General features: G+C 41.7%; 1 protein-coding gene across 3 annotated transcripts in view; it reads left to right on the top strand.

Annotated features, from left to right (window-relative positions):
* Positions 1-25,998, top strand: part of MDH1B (malate dehydrogenase 1B) — a 35,429-nt gene extending 9,431 nt beyond the window's left edge. Inside the window, exons 3-13 of one of the 3 annotated variants that reach the window (XM_027565493.1) lie at positions 262-396; positions 584-726; positions 2,580-3,076; positions 7,948-8,089; positions 9,442-9,605; positions 12,322-12,461; positions 12,774-12,825; positions 19,084-19,164; positions 22,317-22,379; positions 23,961-24,017; positions 25,452-25,998. In XM_027565493.1, coding sequence (XP_027421294.1) covers positions 262-396; positions 584-726; positions 2,580-3,076; positions 7,948-8,089; positions 9,442-9,605; positions 12,322-12,461; positions 12,774-12,825; positions 19,084-19,164; positions 22,317-22,379; positions 23,961-24,017; positions 25,452-25,462 — 1,485 coding nt within the window. In that variant the 3' untranslated portion in view covers positions 25,463-25,998. Of the gene's footprint in view, positions 1-261; positions 397-583; positions 727-2,579; positions 3,077-7,947; positions 8,090-9,441; positions 9,606-12,321; positions 12,462-12,773; positions 12,826-19,083; positions 19,165-22,316; positions 22,380-23,960; positions 24,572-25,451 lie in introns of those variants that run through there. The other 2 variants (XM_027565484.1, XM_027565500.1) reach the window with 2 other exon arrangements.
* Positions 25,999-26,565: the final 567 nt, after the last annotated feature.

The raw sequence follows: 26,565 nt of genomic DNA, 5'->3' as shown, positions 1-26,565 counted from the left end.
CTTGCACTTCAGGTCTGCTCAACTTTCAATACCCTTATTTGGTCAATGAATTTGAAGAATGTTCTTTCTTACTTGATTAATTTGTTACTCAACTCATCACTATTTCTATATTTGTATTTTACAGTTTAAAGATATCTAAATTTTATTATGTATACACAGAGGTGGTAAAAAAAAAAAATAGAACTTTACTGTGTGAACTCCTGAATTGAATTCCAAGACAGATGCAATGTGTGACTTCTCATGGACAATATCATTCCATAGGAGTGGCTGAAAGATTTGTGCAAAAAGAATAGGTGGAGTCACAACAAGTCCCCTATCATCTGGAGAGAGCTGTTGGATCGTGGAGGAAAGGGTTTGCTTTTGGGAGGATATAACGAGTTCCTAGAACATGCCCAGGTATAAAAATTAAGTTGACTTATCTGTCTAAAACATTATTGATTTATTATTGTATTTTTCAAACGTCTTTCTTTATAAGGTATTCTCTCAGCTCTCTTTTTACTCTATTTGGGCTTGAAACAAGAACTTTCCATTATAGCCATTTTCAGCTATCCTGGTGTTGATTTTTTTCTTTTCCAATATTTAGCTTTACTATGGTGTCACCTCTAGCATGACAACTGAGCTGATGAAGAGAGTTGCTCAAGAAAACCTGGGGACACATATAGAAAAACAGCTGGAAAAGGAATCCCTGAAAGGTCTTGTTAACCCCTTGCAGGTCTGGATCACCAGGTGGGACCGTCAAATCCCAGGATTTGTGAGACTGGCTTTTTATGTTAGAAAGGAAAAATGATGTGGAATTAATTATATGATGGAAGAATATCTGAATGTCAAGTTTGAGATTTGTATGTAGGTAGAGCACTATTACAGATACACAGTATATGTATATGCATGCTGCTGCTGCTAAGTCACTTCAGTCGTGTCCGACTCTGTGTGACCCCATAGACGGCAGCCCAACAGGCTCCCCCGTCCCTGGGATTCTCCAGGCAAGAACACTGGAGTGGGTTGCCATTTCCTTCTCCAATGCATGAAAGTGAAAAGTGAAAGTGAAGTCGCTCAGTCCTGTCCGACTCTTCGCGGCCCCATGGACTGCTGCCTACCAGGCTCCTCCAGGCAAGGGTGTATATGCATATATATCACCTAATGTAGCCCCATATATGAGTTCTAGAGCTTCCCTGGTGGCTCAGTCAGTAAAGAATCCGCCTGCAATGCAGGAGACCTGGGTTTGATCCCTGAGTCGGGAAGATCCCTTGGAGGAGGAAATGGCTACCGACTCCAGTATTCTTGCCTAGAGAATCCCGTGGACAGAGAAGCCTGGTGGGCTGCAGTCCATGGGGTTACACAGAGTCAGACATAATTCAGTGACTAAATCACCACCATGAGTTCTAGACTACATATAGTTTTAATGTGTATGTAATATGCATGTAATGCACATACATACCGAATCTAAAAGCAGCTTTATAGCAAAGATATTTACTTTGCGTAACTGTCTCCAGCCCTCCTGCCCTCTCTCTGTGTGTCTCTTGCTGTCTGTCCCCATACCATCCTTCCCTTCCCCTTCCTTTCTCCCCTCTCCCCCATCTTCCTGACTGCTGCCTTCTTCCTCTCCCACACACGCTAGCACCGTCCTCATTCTTGGGTCTTCCCGATGCACTCATTCTCTGTAACCTCCCCTCCTCTCGCTCCTGCCCCTTCTTTCTTTTTCTCTTTCTCACTTTCATCACTCTTGCTGTCAGTGCTGGGTGGACACATTCAATGTTTGTCATTGCTTTTTCTCTCTTTCTCTGCACTCTGTCTCTCTCTGTTTCTTTTGCTGTCCATCTTACGATATCTCTCCCTGTCCTTTCCTCACTGCTTAATCTGTCTCTCACACTGCCCTTCTTACTGCTTATGTGTGTATCCTAATATACATACTCAGCTGAAAAATTATTTATTATGAAATATTCAAAACGCTAAAAGAACTGAAAATGATGTAATAACCATACATGAACCAAACACCCAGATTTAATATTTCATCTGCTTTAGATATTTTTAAAAGATTAAAATGGTACAGACGCTCTTGAAAACCCCATTGCAGCTCTCTCCAAATCCAGAATGAAAACCAAAAGTGCCCACATGTATTCCTGAAGTCCCCTAATGATAATGAGGTCATTAGGGCTCTCATTATCAGCCGAGCTATAGAGTACTCAAATACTGGCTGAATTGTGGGTACAGATACATGATACCTTGCCTGTGTTCAACTGAATGACTAATACTTTCACACTTTCAAACATGAAATTACAGTAACATGACAGTTCTTTTAAATTTTGCTTGCTGCCTATTCTGTTTAATTGGAAAAGCCTTATAAACAAGTACACTTCTTACCTTGGGATTGTTTTCCGATAACCAAAACAAGAAGTTAGCAGTGAGAAAGTTTTTGTTTTACTTTTGATTCCTGGCCTTAAAAAAATCTGTGCAGCTGTGTATGTCAATTTAAGATACTAATCAAGTATTAATCCACATGTAGAAAAATACCTATTAAGAATAGAGCCTGAAAAGGAGCCCAAGATTTACCCATTCATAATCTGGTTTTCCATTTTTGATAGTGCATCATCTCTTGCCTGCTACCATCTAATTCCCATCTTGACAAGTGGTGAAGTGTTTGGACCACAAATGGAAATCAGCATAAACCTATTTGACAATAAACACACAGAAGAAAAACTCATAAGCCACAAACAAGAGGCTGAGGACCTGGCGTCACCCTGCCTCCAGAGTGTGTCCATCTGCACCCAAGCAGAAGAGGCCTTCCATGGGGCCCACGTGATCATCATCCTGGATGACCACGTGGACAAGGAGATAAACAGTCTGGAAGACTGCATTCGAAGCAGAGCTCCTCTGTGTCAGCTCTACGGATCCTTGATTGAGAAAAATGCTCACAATTTTGCCAAAATTATTGTGGGAGGGAAAACCTTTGTGAATCTCAAAACAGCTTTGCTTATGAAATATGCCCCAACCTTTGCCCACAATATTATCGCAGTGGCCTTGGGTGTGGAAGGCCAAGCGAAGGCAGCACTGGCCAGGAAACTGAAAATTACTCCCTCATGTGAGTGAGCTCAAGTTTCCGTGTCTGGTTTTTAACAGATATCCCAGCAGCAGATTCCAGGAAGAACCTGTCCCCTTCTAAAATCAGTCAGGATATCAAAGTATGGAGCAGATGCCAAGAATTTCTGATTGTGTGATTTCAGCATTGTGCAAACATTTTAATTTTTGTTGTTGTTCCGTCACTCAGCTGTGTCCAGCTCTGTTGTGACCCCATGAAATGCACGCTTTTCTGTCCATCACTATCTCCTTGAGTTTTCTCAAACTCATGTCCATTGAGTCAGTGATGCCATCCAACCATCTCATCTTCTGTCACACCCTTCTCCTCTTGTCCTCAATCTTTCCCAGGGGGAAAGATCAGGGGCTTTTCCAATGAGTCACCTCTTTGCATCAGGTGGCCAAAGTATTGAAACTTCAGCTTCAGCATCAGTCCTTCCAGTGAATATTCAGGGTTGATTTCCTTTAGGATTGACTGGTTTGATCTCTTTAGCTTTTATGACTAGCTGATCTTTTAACATCATTATAAAAGTTAAGAAACAAATATTTAATAAGATTCCTATTTTTCAAGTAGTAATTTGAAACTTAATATTCAATTTTTTCCCCAATGAGAATAGTTATCTAAGGTCATCAGTGTTTTTTAAAACATATTCAGGGCTCTGTTAAAATGGTCCCACCCCACTTCCCAGCTGTGTGACTTAGGGCAATCACTTAACCTTACTGTACTTTATTTCCTCACCCATAAAATCAGGATGTGAGTACCACCTACCTCCTAGAATTGATGCCAAGACTCAAAGAGATAGCATTTTAGAAGGGCTTGGAGGAGTGTGTGGCACATGGTAATGGTTTGTAAGGATCAGTTCAGTTCAGTTCAGTCGCTCAGTCATGTCCGACTCTTTGCGACCCCATGAAGTGCAGCATGCCAGGCCTCCCCGCCCATCACCAACTCCCGGAGTTCACTGAGACACATCCAGCGAGTCAGTGATGCCATCCAGCCATCTCATCCTCTGTCGTCCCCTTCTCCTCCTGCCCCCAATCCCTCCCAGCATCAGAGTCTTTTCCAGTGAGTCACCTCTTCGCATGAGGTGGCCAAAGTACTGGAGTTTCAGCTTTAGCATCATTCCTTCCAAAGAAATCCCAGGGCTGATCTCCTTCAGAATGGACTGGTTGGATCTCCTTGCAGTCCAAGGGACTCTCAAGAGTCTTCTCCAACACCACAGTTCAAAAGCATCAATTCTTCAGCACTCAGCCTTCTTCACAGTCCAACTCTCACATCCATACATGACCACAGGAAAAACCATAGCCTTGACTAGATGAACCTTTGTTGGCAAAGTAATGTCTTTGCTTTTGAATATGCTATCTAGGTTGATCATAACTTTCCTTCCAAGGAGTAAGTGTCTTTTAATTTCATGACTGCAGTCACCATCTGCAGTGATATTGGAGCCCAAAAAATGAAAGTCTGACACTGTTTGCACTGTCTCCCATCTATTTCCCATGAAGTGATGGGACCAGATGCCATGATCTTCGTTTTCTGAATGTTGAGCTTTAAGCCAACTTTTTCACTCTCCTCTTTCACTTTTATCAAGAGGCTTTTTAGTTCCTCTTCACTTTCTGCCATAAGGGTGGTGTCATCTGCGTATCTGAGGTTATTGATACTTCTCCCGGCAATCTTGATTCCAGCTTGTGTTTTTCCAGTCCAGTGTTTCTCATGATGTACTCTGCATATAAGTTAAATAAACAGGGTGACAATATACAGCCTTGACGTACTCCTTTTCCTATTTGGAACCAGTCTGTTGTTCCATGTCCAGTTCTAACTGTTGCTTCCTGACCTGCATACAAATTTCTCAAGAGGCAGATCAGATCTTTTTTTTTTTTTCTTTTCTGCTTCTCCTGTGCTCCCTTTAAATACAATTCATCTTCTGACTCTGTCTCATCCTCTTATGCTTCTTGAGTCTACCAGCCCAAACAGTACTAGGAACAGAATCTGTTCCTCAGCTTGTGTTTCTTCCAGTCCAGCGTTTCTCATGATGTACTCAGCATATAAGTTAAATAAGCAGGGTGACAATATACAGCCTTGACGTACTCCTTTTCCTATTTGGAACCAGTCTGTTGTTCCATGCCCAGTTCTAACTGTTGCTTCCTGACCTGCATACAGGTTTCTTAAGAAGCAGGTCAGGTGGTGTGGTATTCCCATCTCTTTCAGAATTTTCCACAGTTTGTTGTGATCCACACAGTCAAAGGCTTCGGCATAGTCAATAAAGCAGAAATAGATTTTTTTCTGGAACTCTCTTGCTTTTTCCATGATCCACTGGATGTTGGCAATTTGATCTCTGGTTCCTCTGTCTTTTCTAAAACCAGCTTGAACATCTGGAAGTTCACAGTTCACGTAATGTTGAAGCCTGACTTGGAGAATTTTGAATATTACTTTACTAGTGTGTGAGATGAGTGAAATTGTGCAGTAGTTTGAACATTCTTTGGCATTGCCTTTCTTTAGGATTGGAATGAAAATTGACCTTTTCCAGTCCTGTGGTCACTGCTGTGTTTTCCAAATTTGCTGGCATATTGAGTGCAGCACTTTCACAGCATTATCTTTTAAGATTTGAAATAGCTCCACTGGAATTCTGTCACCTCCACTAGCTTTGTTCATAGTGATGCTTCCTAAGGCCTACTTGACTTTGCATTCCAGGATATCTGGCTCTAGGTGAGTGGTCACACCATCATGATTATCTGTGTCGTGAGATCTTTTTTGTATAATTCTTTGTATTCTTGCCACCTCTTCTTAATATCTTCTTCTTCTATTAGGTCCATACCATTTCTGTCCTTTATTGTGCCCATCTTTGCATGAAATATTCCCTTGGTATCTCTAATGTTCTTGAGGAGATCTCTAGTCTTTCCCATTCTATTGTTTTCCTCTATTGCTTTGCACTGATCACTGAGGAAGGCTTTCTTATCTCTCCTTGTTATTCTCTGAAACTCTATATTCAAATGGGTATATCTTCCCTTTTCTCCTTTGCCTTTCGCTTCGTACAAGTGACAGAAAGTCCACTCAAAGAGACAGAAGTCAGACAGAGGATATTTTTCCACATAACAGTGCAGGGGTAGTTCTTATTTTAGGCATAGCCAGATGCTGGAATTCAAATGATGATGTGAAGCCTGGGTGTGCTCTCACTTGGCTCATCACTCAGCTCGGCTTTCCATAGCTTTGGTCTGATTCTCAGACTGACTTTCTCTAAAAAGTGGCAAAATGGCCCCTGGTATCATCGTTCAATAACCACATGGGGGGAAAAAATACTCTCTTAATTCTTTGTATAAAATCTAGCAGAATATTTTCTCATTGGCTGCGCTTGGACCATGTGTTGTTGTTCAGTCGCTAAGTTGTGTCTGAGTCTTTGCAACCCCATGGACTATAGCACACCAGGCTTCCCTGTCCCTTACCATCTCCCAGAGTTTGCCCAAGTTCATGTCCATTGAATCCGTGATGCTATCTAACCATCTCATCCTCTGCCACCCTCTTCTCCTTTTGCCTTCAATCTTGGACCATGTGCCCGTCTCCTGATTGGAGATCAGGAGATCTGTTCAACTCTTGTGATCAGAATAGGAGATTGGATCAACTGCTGTGATCCAAAATCTGGAATCTAGGTCTCGTACCCATTGATAGACTTGAGGTATGAGAACAGCTTTACCCAAACCAAATGGGCTGAAACTGGGGAGGGGTACCTTAAAGAAAAACTTGTATGCAGTTACAGAAAAAAAAAAAAGAAATGTTAGGGGAAAAAAAGCAGATGTCCACTGTAACTTTCTCTAGCGTAACTTAAGGCATTTAGAACCATAAAGGGCCTTAAAGCTTACAAGAAAGATTCTTTTTCCTACTGCCTGCCTTTGAACACAACTCTCAGAGTGTGGTAACTGAAACTGCTGGAGCCGTTTTTGGGCCATGAGGGGAGGGCCAAGACAATAACATCTTTGAGCTGCTGAACAAATACCAGTGTCACTGCCTACCTCGACTTATTAATTGAGATAAGTGAACTTCCAGTTAAACTAAGTCAGAAGGACATTCTGTTACTTGAAGCCAACAGCAAACTTAGCTCATACATATGGGAAGAATTCTATTGCCATACTAGCAAGTGGTATGAAATGATAAGAAATTAAGTTTTTAAGCAAATAAGTTGATAAGTAAATGCCTTCTTTCCCCTTGGATACATTTGTAAAAAATCCACAATTATTAGAATCGTATTAAATGCCAATCCCCATTTCTCTCTAACTGCATCCTCTTCTTTTTCTTCGAAGTACGTATCATGTTTTTAGTAGTTATTTTCTCACTCACTCCCCTCCACCCCCAGAATATTGCAGGAATTTGGGCTGATTTGTTTTCTTCTGAGCCTCCCGTCTAAAAGTACCTCCTACATACAAGCTGATTCAGTAACTCTGTGGATTAAGGTGTTCCTCGGGGGTCCTCTTAGTTCAACACCCCCATATTGCAAGAAATGAACGCCATGCAGGGAGTCAAGTGACTTGCCCAAATTTTCATTCCAGTCTAGAATCAAGGACTCATTGTCAGAGTCAAAGCAGATAAAAAAAAAATCCTCTTCATGGCAAGCAGAGCGTGATGTTAGGATCACAGCAGGGGTTTCATTTTCAGTAGCAGTTTCACTCAGGGAACATTTCAGTATCTCCTGAATACAGTCATGTGCCCACACCACCCACAACCATTATTAAGAATGGCCAAACCCTGGCGATTAAGGAGATGATCCACATCATTTGCAGAGTTTTAGGGAGCATGAATCTGTCTGTTTTAAAAGGACCAATTGTAAAACAAGCACACAAACAAAGGCTGCAGGCCATTTTTTATGTTATATTATTTTTAAAATTTCTTCACAGGCATCAAAGATGTGATCATTTGGGGTAATATTAGTGGAAATAACTACGTTGATCTGAGAAAAGCCAAGGTTTACAGATATGAGAGCGCTATTTGGGGACCTCCGCACTATTCACGCCCTGTTTTAAGCCTGCTTTTTGACAGGTATGGTATCTCTTTAAGTGAAGTATTCTAACAAGATTGAATAAACATATAATAATTGTTATAATCATTTAAAAATCATCTTAGAAATCTGTGTACAAAAATAACCTGATTGTTCATACTCAGCCTCATTTATGCTTTCTATTGAAGAAGCAAAGAAAATTCCACAGAATTTCAACCAGTCAGACCCCACCTCCAATTTATTTGATTTTGGAATTATGACTTTTTATATTTCAGATTATCCTTAAAGTGGTTCACATATTCCATTAATGTTATTGCTAAAGCAAACCTATATAAAGTGCTTAACGCAAAGACAGAGATATGTGTTCAAGTCAAAACTAGTTGAAACAAGCTTCGAGAATTAGGAATTCCAGTGAGCAGGTCCAGGCCAAGCTGGGTGCTCAGTCTCAGGAGAGACAGAATCGAGACGCACTAAGAAGCATTGTCTCTGGAGCCAAGCCACCTCGGTTGGAATTGTCATTCAGTCACTTATTAGCTGTGTGACTTTAGAGAAGTTACTTAGTGTCTCTGTGCCCCAATTTTTCCGTGTGCCAACTGGCAACAGTAACAGTACGGGCCTTACAGAGTTCCCGGAAAGACGAAATGGGTTAAGACAGGCAAGGCCCTCAGAACTGTGCCTGTCACAATCAGCACCACCATCGCAAAAAGAGTGTGGGAAGAAGCAGAGGGAGGGACGCATTTGGAACTTTTTTCTAAACTTTGCGGTACTTTCCCAGTGGTAACACATGCATCTCATCACCCCTTTCTTCCCTTCCCTTCCTTCACCCATGCCTAGAATTTGTGTCCTTGGGCTCACCTTCTTGGAGTACAGTTCCTGCGATTCTACTGAATGGCTCCCTGGCAGGGCCAGCATCTCCTGGAGCTGTTGTGCTGGCTCAGCAGGGACGGCCTGTTCATGCTTGTTCTAGTCCAGCTGGACTATTCCCTGAGTTTTTAAACTTCAGATTATAAAAACTTAAGAATTCCTTACTTCCCAATATGAGGAAGTCAGCATTTCATGATATTTTATTTAAAATGAAAGATACCCCTGACTCTAAGATAGCCTCTACATAGAATACAATCTTTAGATGAAATTGCTCTTGCAGCCTTTGGCCACTCTTCTGTGTTCATATTTATTTTATCATGGTTTTAGCTTGAAACTTTAGGATTCCTTTCTGCCCTGTTTAATTACTTGACTCTTTGTGGGATTGAAGAAGTTTGAAGAGGGATTCAGGAAGTCATATTTCTGTTTTGTGGAGGTGATTTCTTGTATTTAGACGCACTGACCCAGGGAACATTCTTTTTCATTCCTAGTCCTTTCTCCATTGTAAAATCGTTTCCTTCTCTCCTCACAGGGAGTGGGTAAACAGAGAGTTTGTGGTAAGTCTTAAAACACTAACTGCCACAGGAAGACAATTCGGAGGCATGTTAGCTGCGCACAGTATAGCCACTACGCTGAAATACTGGTGCCATGGCTCACCCCCAGGGGAGATTGTGTCTCTAGGGGTACTGAGTGAAGGTAAATCTGGTTTTTTTTTGTATCTTATGATGATTAAAAACCTCAATGTATGCCTTGTGCTCCTACTTTTGTGTCCTCACCTGTCTACCTCTTTACAGGTTCTGTGAGCTCTCTGGATTTTCATGATTCCATAATCTTGCATGCATGCATGCATTCCTTCACTCGTCCATTCAGCAATGCCGCAGTAGTTTGTGTGTATGTGCTGGGAACACACACAGGGAGAAGGCCTGGCTTCTGCCTTTTAGGAAACTCACAGCAGAGAAAAGGAGAGTCACATATGTCAATGAAATCATTCCATTAAGTTTTTCTCACTGTTTCCCAGCTGAAGAAGGGAAAGCAAGTTCAGTTTTCAGTAGGCAGCGGAAAGAATCAAGACAGGCATCATAAAGGAGGGGACACTTCAGAAGTGTCATCTGCAAGTTTGAGTCATGTTTCCCTGACAGACAAGTATGGGAAAAACACCTGGGTGCGGGAGCCACAGGAGCAAAGACACAGATGCAAGATACAAAGGGCACAGGAATGTGGAAAGCTTGCTCTCCATCCGCAAAAGATGTGTATATATTTTTATATCCTTACTATTTTAATCTGCTAGAAACTATACAGAGCACTTCTGTGTTTAAAATATAGGAAAGAAAGAATAGCTGATGCTCTACCTAGAGCGTAGGCTCTACCTAGAGTATCTCTTACCTTACAGCTTTCCATTCTCCCTGAGCAAAGCCCATTCATTCCCAAAGCTCCAGGCCTGGGTCTCACTGCTGAGCCCTGCCCTATGAACCATTGCCACCTGGATGTCATGTTGTCACTTCAAACTGACATACTCCAAATTAAACCTATTGTCTTGCTCCCCGATGTGATCCACCTCTTGTATCCTTTATGTAACTAATGGAACCATGATTCTTCCCAGTGTTTCAGTGACTATGGTGCAGCTCAAGGAAGTCTCCCCAAATCCTGCAAGTCAGAATTCATGTCTGTCTCTCTTCTGTACTCACATAGCATGTGTTCCTCTATTGGAGAAGATATCACAGCCTGCCTTTATGGATGGGCTGTTAGCCTCATATGTCCTCTCCATTAGAGTTCATCCGCTCTGAGGGCAGGGCCTTGGCTGGGTCTTCTTGTTGCTCCTTCATGGGTAGACACTCAAAGAGTCTTGTTCAACTAAAGTGAAAATGCACGAACATCCCATCATGTGAATTCAAATCACTGTGTTACCTTTTTAGTGAATTAGGCATTTAAAACCTCACCTTTTTTTGGTAAAAAGTTTAATTAGGAAGTCCCTGGTATAATTAGGGAAGTGGTTAGTACTCCATGCTTCCATTGCAGGGGGCATGGGTTTGAACCCTGGTCAGAGAACTAAGATTCCACATGGCCAAAAGTTTAATCTCTATAGGAATTCATCAATAAGTGCTCAATGCTGAGGGCAAGTGAGGTGAGAAGCAAGTGATCATTGTGTCCCTGAGACGGTTCCACATATATAAGCTCCCACTGCAGTATTCTTGGGCTTCCCTGGTGGCTCAGACAGTAAAGAATCCACCTGCAATGCGGGAGACCTAGATTCGATCCCTGGATGGGGAAGATCCCCTGGAGGAGGGTATGGCAACCCACTGCAGTATTCTTGCCTGGAGAATCCCCATGGACAGAGGAGCCTGGCGGGCTACAGTCCATGGGGTCGCAAAGAGCTGGACATGACTAAGCGCAGCATAGCACAGTGTGTATATATCAATCCCATCCTTCTAATTTATCCCTCCCCTCTTTCTCTTTGGTAACCATGAGTTGTTTTCTATGTATGTGGGTCTACTTCTGTCTTGTAAATAAGTTCATTTGTATCCATTTTTTTTATATTTCACATATAAGTGATATCATATGGTATTTATCTTTGTCGTACTTAGTATGATGATCTCTAGGTCCATCCATATTACTGCAAATGGAATTATTTCACTCTTTTTTATGGGTGAGTAGTATTTTGTTATAATATGTTAACACATCTTCTTTATCCAGTCATCTATCAATGGATGTCTAGGTTACTTTTACATCTTGGCTATTGTAAATAGTACTATGAATTTTGGAATGCATATATCTTTTCAAATTAGAGTTTTCTCCACAAACATGCCCAGGAGTGGGATTACAGGATCATATGGTAACTTTAGTTTTTTAAGGAACCTCCACACTGTTCTCCATAGTGACAACATTTTTGATGACTAGAATGGTGTGAATAATTTTCCTACTTGATTGAGGCATGAAAACAGGAGGCATTTTATCTGAAGGTTGCTCAGTTAGTAATAAACATTATCAATCTTTTTATTTGGAGCACATTTAAACTGGGAACTGGAATTGTGAGAAAATCACCAGCTCTCCTTCCCAGTGCTCGCTCCTTGGCTCTGTGATTGCAGTCATAGGTTGAAAGAGCAAAGGCCAGATTAGACAAGTGTCTAGGGCTCAGGGGCTACCTAGAGGCCCAAGGAAAAACTAAGGAAGCAGACAAAAGGAATCCAGACAAGGTGGGAGAGAAGGACTACATTAGTCCTCGAGGCAGGGGCAGGCCATGTGAACCCAGCAGGGATGAAAGGGATAAAAAAGGAACAGCGAAAGTTTAGGTCCACTATTATCATTAAAAACCATGTCATTTAAAACTATGTCTGTCCTTCTCTACAGTGTCACCAGGAAGCTTTATTTATCCGAGTGCTTTTGTCTTGCTTTGCTTTATGTTTATTCCCTGCAGGCCAGTTTGGTATTCCTAAAGGGATTGTCTTTTCTATGCCCGTGAAATTTGAGAATGGAACTTGGGTGGTTCTTACAGATCTCAAAAATACAGAAATAAGTCAACAAGCAATGACCAGAATGGCAAATGATCTAATTCAGGTAATGTCAGAATAGCCACAAGGAAACCGACTTTAATAATGGCCTTAAATGCCCCTAGATCAAGGCATACACTGTTTTACTGTAGTTTCAGTTTGCATCTTATTCCTAGGAACAATAGAAGGCCATAAAATTTTGAGAAATCAGCAGAAGATCGCTACTTATTTGATTGTGTAATTTCTAGTATGTTAAAGATAGTAGTTGGTTACTTAAATATCCAGAATCAAAGTATGTTTCTAGTAAAGAATGATTAGGTTACTAATGTGGTCATTTAATTCTCTGATTACAAAACTTTTTTGCAAAATTTTTCCACAGGAGCAACTTGTTGCACTTGGAGAGTTGGCAAATTTTCAGCCATATCAATCAGGTAATCTATTAGATATGAAATTTTATAGGGCTGCTATTAAAATAGTATTAAAATATGTGTTAAAACAAAATCACTATTTAAATAAATCTAATCCATATTTCATCACTTTTCAGGTAAATTATTGACAAAATAAACTATAGGTATAGTGTATCCTTTGAAATAAAGTATCTGATAAGAATGCTAAAGAAATCACACCTTTAAAACTTTTCTTCTTTTGCTTATTTATTTTTGGCTATGCTGGGTCTTTGTGCTGTGTGTGGGCCACTCTCTAGATGTGGTCTGTAGGCTTCTCACTGCAGCGGCTTCTCTTGTTGCGGAGCACAGGCTCTAGGCTTGCAGGCTTCAGTGGTTGCGGCACATAAGCTCAGCAGTTATGATGCACGGGCTCAGTTGCCCATGGCATGTGCAATCTTCCTGGACCAGGGATCAAACCCATGTCCCCTGCATTGGCAGGCAGATTCTTATCCACTGTGCCACCAAGAAGTCCAAGAAATCACATCTTAATGCCACTATTCCCTATTCTCTTATAAACTTCGTGTATCATTGTTGTTCTTCAGTCACTAAGTCATGTGCATGTGACCCCATGGACTATAGCCCACCAGGCCCCTCTGTCCCTGGAATCTTACAGGCAAGAATACCAGAGTGGGTTGCCATTTCCTTCTCCAGGGGGGTCTTCCCAACCCAGGGACCAAACCCAAGTCTCCTATGTTGGCAGGCGGATTCTAACCATATGTATTAGTTTCCTAGAGCTGCCGTAACAAAGTACCACACATGGGTGGCTTAAAACAACAGAACTTTATTCTCTCACAGTCCTGGAGACCAGGAGACCTAAATCAAGGTGTCAGCAAAGCCACACTCTCTCTCTGAAGGCTCTAGGAAAGAATTCTTCCATGCCTCTTTTACCTTCTGGTGGTGATGATTGGCATTCTTGGCTTGTAGCTGCTTCATACCAGTCTCAGCCATAGTCTTCACAAGTCTGTCTTCCCTCTGTGTGTACCTGTTTCCAGATCTCTCTCAGGAAGAACACCAGTCATTGCCTTGGTTGTTGTTTAGTCTGTCAGTCGTGTCAGACTCTGAGATCCCATGAACTGCAGCATGTCAGGCTTCCCTGTCCTCACCATCTCTAGGAGTTTGCTCAAATTCATGTCCATTGAGTCAGTGATGCCATCCAACCATCTCATCTTCTGTCACTCCCTTCTTCTCCTGCCTTCCTCCCAGCATTGCCTTGGGAGCCCACCTTAATCCAATTTGACCCCATCTTAACTTGATTATATCTGCTAAAACTGTATATCCAAGGAAGGTCACATTTGCTGATACCAGGGATCAGGAATTCAATATATCTTTTTGTATATTTGTGAAACTCACAATACTTACAATTACCTTTAGGTAACTTTAAAAAATAACTTTCAATAAGCTTAGTTTTCTTATTGATATTTTCTCTAATTGTGAACTCACAAGGAAGTGTTCTCATCTTTCTTTCCTTACAGAAAACCTCATCTGAAATATGCAAATACAAAAATAAATAAATAAATTCACTCAAAGAAAGAGCTTTCATCAAGTGTCTTTTGAGAGCTCAACATCCGTTCCTTCTAACATTGTTGATGGAATGTCGACCATCAGCCAGTGCTAGGAGTTAGAAATATGGGGGTGGATAAGATAGACCCATTCTTGCCTTTTGAAACCTACAGTTCATCAGGGATCATAAATTATACCAAGGGCTATAGCTGTAGTGAATCTCAGAATGAGAAGTACAGTGTACTGTGAAGGCATTTGCCTGGGGATGTGATCAAAGAAGCTGACACAGGAAAGCATACATCAACGTGTTGGAAAAACTGCAAAAAATACCTTGTGTGGCCAAAGCCCAATGAGATGAAGCTGAGAGAGCGAGTGGAGAAGGGTAGATGAAAGTTGCACAGGCTTCTGGATGAAGAATGACCCAATCAGGTTGTGATCAGTTTGGAAAACAGATTGGAACCAAGGCGAGACTATTTGCAGAAGACAGGTATCAGGAGGATAGCAGAGTGACACAAGGAAGAGACGATTACAGCTAAGGCTGAAGGCTGTAGAATTTTGAAAGACATTTAGGAGGTAGAATTATCAAGACTTGACTATGGATTGGCTCTGGGGAATCTCAGAAGACTCTGACTTCTTTTAGTTAAGTAACTGGGTGGGTTTATCAATATGGGGGAAAAAATGGTAGAGGAACATTATTTGAGAAAGAGAGAGTGTGTGTGCCTGTGTATATTTGTGTGTGTGTGTGTGTTAGGTGAGAGAGGATGTGTGGTGCCAGGGTACAGGAGGAATAAGTTTAGTTGCTTAATTTTGTTTTTTATTTTAATTTTTGTATTAGTTGCTTACATTTTGATTCTGAAATACCTGTGGGGGTATCTCAAATAGATACAACAGATAAGAGAACCACATACTCTCTGGAGCTCATCAGGATCTGCTGCTACTGCTAAGTTGCTTCGGTCATGTCCGACTCTGTGCGACCCCATAGACGGCAGCCCACCAGGCTCCCCTGTCCCTGGGATTCTCCAGGCAAGAATACTGGAGTGGGTTGCCATTTCCTTCTCCAACGCATGAAAGTGAAAAGTGAAAGTGAAGTTGCTGAGTCGTGTCCAACTCTTAGCGACCTCATGGACTGCAGCCTACCAGGCTCCTCCATCCATGGGATTTTCCGGGCAACAGTACTGGAGTGGGGTGCCATTGCCTTCTCCCATCAGGATCTGAACTACATTTATCAAACTGGGAGTTGCTGACTTTATATATATTGGGTTGGCCAGAAAGTTCGGTCGAGTTTTTGTAAGACTTTAAGCTCGAACCAACTTTTTGGCCAATTCAATAGAAGTGAGACCATAAGCATGATGGAGATTGGAGAGAAAGAGAAGTCCTGGAAGAACTTAGCCTTTAATGATTCAGTAGAACAGCTGACAGAGGACTGACTGTAAATGGGGTGATCAGAGAGCGGGACACGCCCTGGAATCTGATGCCATGGAAGACCAAAAGGCATTGTTTTGGGAATGAAGGCTGGTCTGCACTGTGGGATGCTACCAGGGGATCAAATAAAATGAGACCTGTAAAGTTCCCAATGGATGTAGGACACCGAGGACATTCGTGACTTTGATGAGAGCCCAACAGTTTTGTGGAACAGAGAGGCAAAATTGAAACCAGTGTCGGCAGGGAGGACCAAGCCCCAGAAACTACAGACTTGCTGTGGAGCCAGGGTACTGAGTGCTGTGGGCCTGAGGACGTGTGTGCTGAGAACAGAAAAGGGCCCCCGTGAGGACAGGATGGAAGGTCTTTCTGGACAAGGTGGCATCTAAACGAAGTCATGAGAAAAAAGAAGGTGTTAGCTAAGATGGGGGTAAATGGAAGGGTTGGTCCATTCAGAGAGAGCAACAGGCATATACAAAGGCAGAAATATAAGGCAAAAATTTCTGAGAACTGTCAATTCATTTTATCTGTAAAATAAAATTTGAGGTGAAAAGTGTTAGAAAGTGGAAAGGTTACCTAATCTTGTTAAAACCAGTGAAGGACTTTAGGTAGGAGAGGCACAGGAGCAAATTTAAAATTTGAAATGATCACTGTGTTCATAATAGGAAGAATGTATTGGATGGGAGAGAGCGGAAGTAGTAGTAAGACCAGTTTGGGGGCTTTTTTGGCAGGTAGAGTAATTATGAGGGCCCTAACCAAGAAGTGGCCATGAAATGTAGAGAAGGGGCTAGATTTGAAGATATAAAGTTAACAGAACTTTATCATCTGAGATATAGGGTAAGAGAGAGCTTGGGATGGGATGAAGAATGCCCCAACGTGTTTGGCATCTCGACATACGGTGGAGACATTCCTTAAGACAGAACTTCCCAAACCATCAGCCACACATGGGTTGGGACATGGAGCTAGTGATCTCCTTAGCTCCAGAGACTGAATCTGGAGCAACTGGAATCCCCAGGCTGGTTGCCTCTATTGTCTTGGTCATTTTTTATGTGTGCTAAATAATGAAAATTATTGGGAAGCTGTGGTCAAGGTAAGGGCTATAGAAGAAGAAGCAGGTTTTCCAGAGGCATCTGTGTCCAGTGGGTAAGGGACCCATGGTCTCTGGAGGCCAGGAGAGAGATCTGGGCTGGAGATGAGGCTACAGAGTCATCAGTAACTAACTGGTAGTCTTTTAGAAGTTGATAACCATGGTGACCCTGTGGGGAAGGACCTGACTGTTTGAGGAAGGGAGACTTCACTGCTTGGTCTCTCGTGCCTTTTAAATTTCATTCTGCGGGTATGTTTGACACATTCAAAAATATGTGTCAGAGAGAGAGATATCTGGATGGATGGGTGTTAACATTCAACTACCATTGGAGAAGGAGGAATGTGAGGAGAAAGATCCTCAAGATAGCAATAGAAAACAAGCTTCAGAGCACAGGGATCAGATACCAACAGGAAGCATCTCTTCTGCTGAGACCTCAGAGAAGGGAGAGGTGATGGATAGGACGCAGGGAATTTTGTGGGGGGGGTGGGATTCAGAACAAAAATGGCAGTAAGGCTAGGTACCAGTGATCAAAGTCTAGGGGGAAGCTAGGGTTGTAAGGAAAGAGGTGAAGATTTGAAATAATTTGTTAAGAGGAAAGGAAAGAAGGACAATGGAAAAAGTCATAATTTTCTTTCAGATCTAAGGTCTCAGTGGAATTTAAAGACAGTGACATTTGTAATAACTCCAGTGTACATTTGTGTGATTGCTTGTAATGGTGCTCAGCTGCCTGGATGCAGGAAAGGAATTCCAGATGTATGATTTGCAGTAAGTTCTGAAATATCAGAGAGTGCTGCCACCCCTCCACTTAGAATACAAATAACATTTGGAATAAAGATGACACTATACAGTATTCCAACAAAATTCTAAGTATTTCCATGATGACTTTATGTGGAATATCAAATTATCTTCCCAAAGTTTTTATGTTTCTCCTATTTTTTTTTTCTTGTATGTGTGTGTCTTGTTTGGCTGGCACCCTAAATGGGTGCTCAGGTGATTTGGTCATTGGTATTAACATGGGAACAGAAAAATGAGTGCACTTTTGTTACTCTGCTTGGCATTTGGGTTGGAAGCAAGTGAGGCAGTGGAGAGAGGGTAATTGAAAGAAAGCTGATGAAGTAATGGACTACAGGGGGTCTCTACTGGATAAAGAAGGGAGGATAAGTAGAAATAACATTTAGAAAATCTAGGCAGGGGTAGGATAATATTGAAAACATTGAACAATCAGTGTGATACAGATTTCAACCAATTTAAGAAGTTGCTGCCCCTCAGAATTGATTAACTAGTAAAGAGAAGCTGGCAGGGTACCAAAGAGTGCCCTTGGTCATACCCAAAAAGGTTTAATGAGGTCAAAGTACCAGCAGTGCAGGAAGTGCAGAGAGACCACAAGGAAACGAGGTTATGCACAGAGGGTAGCTTTTGAGACTTGAGACCCAGTTCTGGCTGGTGGTCAAGTTGCCAGGAGTGGGCCAGACCAAACAAAGCCTCAAGACAGCATGCAGGTGGGAGTGGGTACAGAAGTCCAATGAGGAGTTGCATTTACCTTGAACTTTTGTATGCTCAGAATGTAAGGCCTTCTTTTCTGGCCTGGCAGGCAAGAGTTGCAAACTCTTCTTATGATATTGACTGATAAGGCAGTCATTCTAAACTTGACTCCATTGACTGATTGTTAGTCCTAAATTTCTCATAACCCTTGCATTGTAGAAGGTTTTCTGAAAGAAAATGACCTGATTTTATGCTATGTTTTTATTAACAAGAGTTAAGTCATATACATACATGTATTAGTCATTCAGTCACGTCTGACTCTTTGCAACCCCATGAACTGTAGCCCGTCAGACTTCTCTGGCAAGAATGGAATTCTCCAGGCAAGAATGCTGGAGTGGGTAACCATTCCCTTTCTCCAGGGGATCTTCTAACCTGGGTTCCTGGGTCTCCTGCATTGTAGGCAGATTCTTAACCATCTGAGCCAACAGGGAAGCCCCATACACACACACACACACACACACACACACACACACACGTATGTGTGTTCACCCATTTGATCGTGACTCCGTCACCACTGGACCCTTGTACCTTGCCCAAAACACTGTTCCAAAGATTCCAAGATTAGCACATTGAAAATAATCAGAACTTGGCAGATTGTGGAAATTTCTGCTTATTATCATATCAATGAGATAATTCATGTATGAGATTTGTTTAATCTTTTCAATTAATTTAATACTTAATTTCCCTACTTTTAGAAACTGACTTAAACCAAGAAGATGTAAAGACCACCTTACCCACCAAAAATGACCATCAGGAACGTCGAAAAGTGTCAGATGGTAGGTATATCATTTGGAAAAAAGAAATGCGCTTTTATCCAAAGCTTAACATGAAATTTCAGAGAAAGGATCATCTGTTAGCTATAAAATGGAAGTTAAATCTTTCATCTCCCTCATCCTATACCCAAAAATATCATTGTTAAGAATCTATTGAAATCTTTGAAGGAAAGTACCAGATATTCACTAAGTACCTTCTAGATACTGGTCACTGTGAAAGACACTGGGGCCCATAGTAAGGCAGCTGTGGCCACACAAACACAGGGAAAGGAGCCCCGGAGAATACAAAAAAGTGAACACCAAGATACACAGTGAATTAAAAAACGCAACGAAACAGGGCAAGATAGGACACAAAGGAACGAAGCAAGTAATCTAGAAACTCACAAGGAAAGAAAAGATCCTTGTAATGTGTGAAGGAGGAAATTTAATGATATTTTGAAATCTAGCTGAGACTTAAGATGGTAAAAATAATCAAATAGGCACTTATTTATTTATTCAGAAACTGTGCTGGTTTAGTCACACAGGATGAAAAAATTCTAGCAGACGGCCATACCATGAGGTACATATGTTTAACGGTTCTGTACTATAGATTTAAAATTTTGTGAAAAGGGTAAATTCCATGTTATATATTTTTATCACACACTCACGTACACATTTTGAGAGGTGCTAGGAATGTCAACATAGATCAGATTTCTTCCTTGCCCTCAAAGTGCTCACCGTCTTGCATGCGAGACAGCAAAGCAGAGCAAAAACTACCCTGTTGAGAGATAAGTGTTATGATAGAGAGAGGCCCAGGGTATAGGGAAACCACATAAAGAGTGCTAGGAAAGGGGCTTTCAAGAAGAGATAAAATGGGAACTGAGCCTCAAAGGAGGAGTAAGAATCACTCCTGTAACTTGGTGAAAGGAGGTGTGCTAATGGAGGGGCAGGTAGGGAAGAGATTGTGAAAGGTGTCCCACCAGAAGGAAAAACAGGAGCAAAGCAGGCATGTCAGGGAGTCCAGGCAGGGCCAGAAGCGTGAAACTGTTCAGTTCAGTTCAGTCATTCAGTCAGTCGTGTCCAACTCTTTGCAATCTCATGGACTGCAGCACACCAGGCCTCCCTGTCTATCACCAACTCCCGGAGTTTACTGAAACTCATGTCCATTGAATCAGTGATGCCATCCAACCATCTCATCCTGTGTCATCCCATTCTCCTCTCACCTTCAATCTTTCCCAGCATCAGGGTCTTTTCAAATGAGTCAGCTCTTCCCATCAGATAGCCAAAGTATTGCAGTTTCAGTTTCGGCATCAGTCCTTCCAATGAACATTCAGGACTGATCTCCTTTAGGATAGACTGATTGGATCTCCTTGCAGTCCAAGGGACTCTCAAGAGTCTTCACCAACACCACAGTCCGAAAGCATCAGTTCTTCAGCGCTCAGCTTTCTTTATAGTCCAACTCTCACATCCATACATGACTACTGGAAAAACCATAGCCTTGACTAGATGGACCTTTGTTGGCAAAGTAATGTCTGCTTTTGATATGCTGTCTAGGTTGGTCATATCTTTTCTTCCAAGGAGTAAGCATCTTTTAATTTCATGGCTGCAGTCACCATCTGCAGTGATTTTGGAATCCAAAAAATAAAATTTGCCACTGTTTCTCCATCTATTTGCCATGAAGTGATGGGATCAGGTGCCATGATCTTAGTTTTCTGAATGCTGAGCTTTAAGCCAACATTTTCACTCTCCTCTTTCACTTTCATCAAAAGGCTTTTCCATTCCTCTTCACTTTATGCCATAAGGGTGGTGTCATCTGCATATCTAAGGTTATTGATATTTCTCCCGGCAATCCTGATTCCAGCTTGTGCTTCATCCAGCCCAGTGTTTTCTCATGATGTACTCTACATATAAGTTAAATAAGCACGGTGACAATATACAGCCTTCACGTACTCCTTTTCCTATTTGAAACCAGTCTGATGTTCCGTGTCCAGTTCTAACTGTTGCTTCTTGACTTGCATACAGATTTCTCAAGAGGCAGGTCAGGTGGTCTGGTATTCCCATCTCTTTCAGAATTTTCCGCAGTTTATTGTGATCCACACAGTCAAAGCATCAAGTTGGTTCTTTGGCAGCATCAAATTGTATTCAGATGATAATCAGGGTAGCAGGGACAGAGCAGGGAATCCAGAAAGGATGGAGAGAGCCGAAAGAGATAGGTATAGGCCATCAGCTGTTCAGCTGAATGGTTTATGGTGGGCTCCACAACATGCCTGGTGGGTGGCTGGACAAAGCATGAAATGGATGGGGGCAGACTTGATGAATGAATCTAGCTCCCTGTAGAAGTTGGTCAAGCTGACCAAATCACTGTCCAGAGGAGCATGGCAAATTCAGTTCCACTCAGAATACGTGTCTTAAGAGGTTCAGTCAGACAGTGTCTCTACGTATCTGGGTAACACCCAGCTGGTGATAAGCAATGCCCATGGAAAGCAGGAGTCCACTGGGGCCCCTGTGGGACGACTGAGCAAACACTGTAAGGTCTGTCATGAAGGGGATGACTGGCAGCTTCCCAGGACAGAGGAGGAAAAACCAAATTGTGGAGTCTTTGCACCAGAACCGTATAAGTTGTTCATTAAAATTTTAAGCTCTTAGGCTTAACTAATTCATAAAAAATGTTAGTAGTGGTTAAGTGGGGAAAATGGGGTTGAATTTGGGTTGTTGTGGGGCTATTTGTTTAATGAGCACTGGAATCAATTATAACAGTATGGTGCTTTCCGTATTGAAAGGTGAACTATGAAAAAATTTAGTAGGTATAAAGTGGATGTAATAACTAGCATTTTTTTTGAGCTAGAATAAAATAGATAATAAAAGGAAAGTAAGAAGAGCTGAAACTAAATATTCTATTTAGTTCATTTTTCCAGTAAACTAAATAGAATATTAAAAGAAAGTAAAAGGTATGTAGAAAAGAGAAGGGTAAGAATAAACTAGAAAAGGGTATTTTCTCGTGTAGCTTTTTGTTTCATTACATGCACACAAGTGCAAGTATTGATCTGGAATGTAAAAAAAAACAAAAATTTATAGTGGGTAATGGTCAACAAAGTTTGAAAAGCACTCACATAGAACATCTCGTGGGCTGTTAGTTATGTTCTAAACCCACCATGTTTTATCTAATTTTTTTTCAGACTATAAAGATTTGTTTACTCATCTAATGCCAGATGATGAAAAAGATCTAATTTTGTCAGATGGTGAGTCTGTCGAGTGATAAACAATCTCCGCAGTGCTGATGATCATGACAGAAATCATCCAGTCTCAGAGAATGACCTTGTGGTCAGAAAACACAGTCCAGCAACTAAAGTAACTTTGAAAGGACTCTTTCTCATACTCATAGATGCTTTGAAGGAGAGAGAAAAAAGATGGAAGGAAATTTTATTTTAAAACCAAAATTGCTTCCGTGTCATAATCACGTCATCTCTCCTCAGATACTCTAATTTCAGCTCCAGCTCCCATGGCTCATTCTTCTCACCTTTTCTTCTCAATTCCTCATTACAAAACTCAAAATAGCTGTCATGCCAAGTCAGGATCCTTCTCAGAATGTGGGTGAAAGGAAGACCCTGACAAGCCCAAGTTAGAAATCTCTTTATCAAGGGAAATCTGGAAAATTTTATACATACTTACATATATGTATCTTGTATATATTTGTATAAAGGCTTATATTTTTTAAAATCTGCCTAAGGAGTTGTATATCCAGAAGATAATAATAACCTATTCTGTTTCCATCTTGACTACTTCTTTACTTAAAACTGTCTGTACAGGAGGGAGCCAGCAAATGCTGAAACATTGCCAGTGACCAAAGTTTCACAGGGAGCTTGGTAGACACTTCCCTGAGATGTTTGGCTAGAAACCCATTTGCCCCTGACAGTGGCTTATCCATGACACCATATAAAAGTGATCTGTAATCCCATGTGTAAAACAGATAGCTAGTGGGAAGCTGCTGTATAGCACAGGGAGGTGAGTTCAGTGTTATGAGATGACCTAGGGGGATGAGATGGGGAGGCTGACTTGAGACGGAGGGGATATGTGTATATATATAGCTGATCTAACACAGCAGAAACTAACACAACATTGCTAAGCAATTACATTCCAATAATAAACAAGCAACCTGACATCTTGCAGCTTTCAAAGAAGGCAAGGCATTCTGAGAACCTTGGAGTAGGAGGGAAAAGATAGGGGAAAATGAGAATAATAGCAAAAATGAATATACTTTAAATACTAAAAGTGCCATTCTTCTAATTGTCTACTGCATTGGATTTTTTAGATCTGGTTCCTCAAACTGGCTCTGAAAAGCCACAAAGTCAAGAATGCACAAATAGTAGGTGGTAGACAGACATTCACATTAAAAAGTGATCTTTTCTGTTATAAATAAACTGGGTAGAAGAGCTCAAGTGTCCCTGTGATACACGATCCCACATCCCTAGGACTCAGCCTTGTTTGCTGACTCTGGAGCCTAGCTTCCTACTTTAAAACCAGGGTTATGACAACAGAACCCTTCCCTCAGAATGCAGAAGTAAGGAAGCAGACACAAATACATCTGCAGATCCAGATTCTCAAAGTTCATAACTGAGTTGTTAACAATATTTTACGCAAACAAGGCAGACATAGATTTCTTTGTGGTTAGCCAACTCAGGATATTCACTTATGGCCTCACATGCATGCATGCGTACTCAGTCGTGTCCGACTCTTTGTGACCCCATGGCCCCGCCAGGCTCCTCTGTCCATGGAATTTTCCAGGCAAGAATACTGGAGTGGATTTCCATTTCCTTCTCCAGGGGATCTTCCTGACCCAGGGACTGAACCCACGTCTCTTGTGCCTCCCGCATTGGCAGGTAGGTTCTTTTCTAGCTGAAAATGTTAGAATGGGGAAATGTTAGCACTTCTATTTCTATATCCAATAAGATGAACAGATCCATTGCGACTTCCATTCTGAAAACGTGCAGTGTGGTAGGCTTTGGAGTGGCCATGGGGAATTAGAATTGATGCATAGAGGAAAAGCAGGGCCAAAAGGGGAAATGAAACTGACAATTTATCTGCAAGCAGAATTCAGAATGAGAAACAAAGGCGCCAAGAGGGACTGCACATAGAAATAGATTAAAGTCAGGAAAAGTGGCCAGAATTTAGTTTTGCTACGTGAAAATATCTAATGATGATCATTGGTTTGATTTCCTTCATAGGGTCCCTCTCACACATGCAGTTCCTCAGCTATTGAATCAGCTTGAGTATAGGAATCCAGTAAAGGAAAGGAACAGGGTAGCCAAAGAAAAGCCAATGAAAACATGTCGACCAATGTATTTTTAAGACAGTTACATCCTTTCAGGGATCCTCTGGTCAGTCAGTAAAGAGTCTGCCTGCAATGCAGGAGACCTGGATTCAATCCCTGGGTCAGGAAGATCCCCTGGAGGAGGAAATGGCAACCCACTCCAGTATTCTTGCCTGAAGAATTCCATGGACAGAGGAGCTTGGTGAGCTACAGTACACGGGATCACAAAGAGTCGGACACAACTGAGTGACTAACACTTTGACTTTCATATCCTTTCATTACCTTCCTTTCACAGGTTCTGAAGGCAAGGCTACAGAACAGTAACAGATCAAATCAGGCCAATTACAAGATTATTTGGTAGTATAATAAATATGGAAAGACCATCAATGTCTACATTTTGTTGTTGTGTAGTCGCCAAGTCCTGTCCAACTCTTTCCGACCCCGTGGACTGTAGCCCACCAGGCTCCTCTGTCCATGGCATTTCCCAGGCAAGAATTCTGGAGTGAGTTGCCATTTCCTTCTCCAGGGAATCTTCCTGGCCGAGGGATCAAACCCATGTCTCCTGCATTGGCAGGCAGGTTCTTTACCACTGAAGCACCAGGGAAGCCTGAATATCTATATTCAGGGAAGAATAATTTGAAAGATTTGCTTCAGTCTTTAGCTAATATTATGCTAGACAGTTCAATAACAGTGACAGCACACACACAAAGTCAGTTCAATCATTCTGTATTACCTGGATTCATTGATGTTTGCTTATTGCTGTCTCTGCTCTGCTCAGTCACTTCAATTATGTCTGACTCTTTATGACCCCGTGGATTGTAGCCCACCAAGCTCCTCTGTCTGTGGGATTTTCATGGAAGAACACTGGAGTGGGTTGCCATTTCTGTACTTTCTCCAAGTAATTTGGTACCAACTGCTGTTTTTTGAACTACGCTAAAATAGAATTGTCAGTCATTGCATCCTTGCTTATACATCCTTCTGAAAGAACCTATTCCTCCCACAGACCAACCCTAAGACATGGGCCTAGGGGGCCACGTTTGCTCAAATGTCCTTACCACATCAGCCTCGACTAATTGGGCCCAAATGGACACACCTGACTCAAGGAGAAACAATCAGAGCTTTCTCTTGCTCTCTCAAGAAATTTGAACTCGGCAAAATGGATGAGTGAGTTGGTGTCTGAGTGATAGCAATGGTGGTGAGCAAAAGGAGGCCACAAGGTTCTGTCTGTGAGGTCTTTAGATCTGCTCAGGGTCACGACCTTCATAAGACCCAGCTGTGCATTGTTTCTCCTTAGTATAAGTGTCATTATAACAAACCACACTTTTAGTCTAAATTGAATGGATTCTGTTTCTTGACACCGCACGTACCCCGGGTAAACTATATTTTGAAAGAAAAGCAGTCTTACACCTGGGCTTCCCAGGTGACACAAGTGGTAAAGAACCCGCCTGTCAATCAGGAGACCTAAGACATACGGGTTCAAACCCTGAATCAGGAAGATCCCCTGGAGGAGGGCATGGCGACCCACTCCAGTATTCTTGCCTGGAGAATCCCATGGACAGAGGAACATGGTGGGCTACAGTCCATAGAGTCGCAAAGAGTGGGACACGACGGAAGCGATTTAGCACACTTGCATACCTTATAATTCTATGGTTTAAGAAAAATTATAGTCTTTTATTAAAGTAGTAGTAGTCACACCAGTCTGCTCATATATTTCAAGCTTTTGTTGTTGTTTAGCTGCTAAGTGTCTGACTCTTTTGCGATTCCATGGAGTGTGGCCTGCAAGGCTTCTCTGTCCATGAGATTTCCCAGGCAAGAAGGCTGGAGTGGGTTGCCATTTCCTCCTCCAGGGGATCTTTCCAACCCATTGATTTAACTTGCATCTCCTGTGTCTCCTTCATTGACAGGAGGATTCTTTAAGTTTTGAAAGACCAAGAGTCATGTTAAAAACTGCTGGTACTTGTGCTTTCTCTATAGTTTTCAATGGTGCTTACGGTACAAATTACTTTCTGAAAATTCAGGGAGATTTCAGACGCTTCTACATTGCTTCTGTACTGTCATAATAAAATGTATGATTTTAAAGCCATGGCTAACTTTGGCTTTTTTTTTTTTTAAGTCAG

The sequence above is a fragment of the Bos indicus x Bos taurus genome, chromosome 2 (genome assembly GCF_003369695.1).
Source record: "Bos indicus x Bos taurus breed Angus x Brahman F1 hybrid chromosome 2, Bos_hybrid_MaternalHap_v2.0, whole genome shotgun sequence".
Classification (NCBI taxonomy): domain Eukaryota; kingdom Metazoa; phylum Chordata; class Mammalia; order Artiodactyla; family Bovidae; genus Bos; species Bos indicus x Bos taurus.
This window is presented reverse-complemented; position numbering and strand designations above follow the sequence as displayed.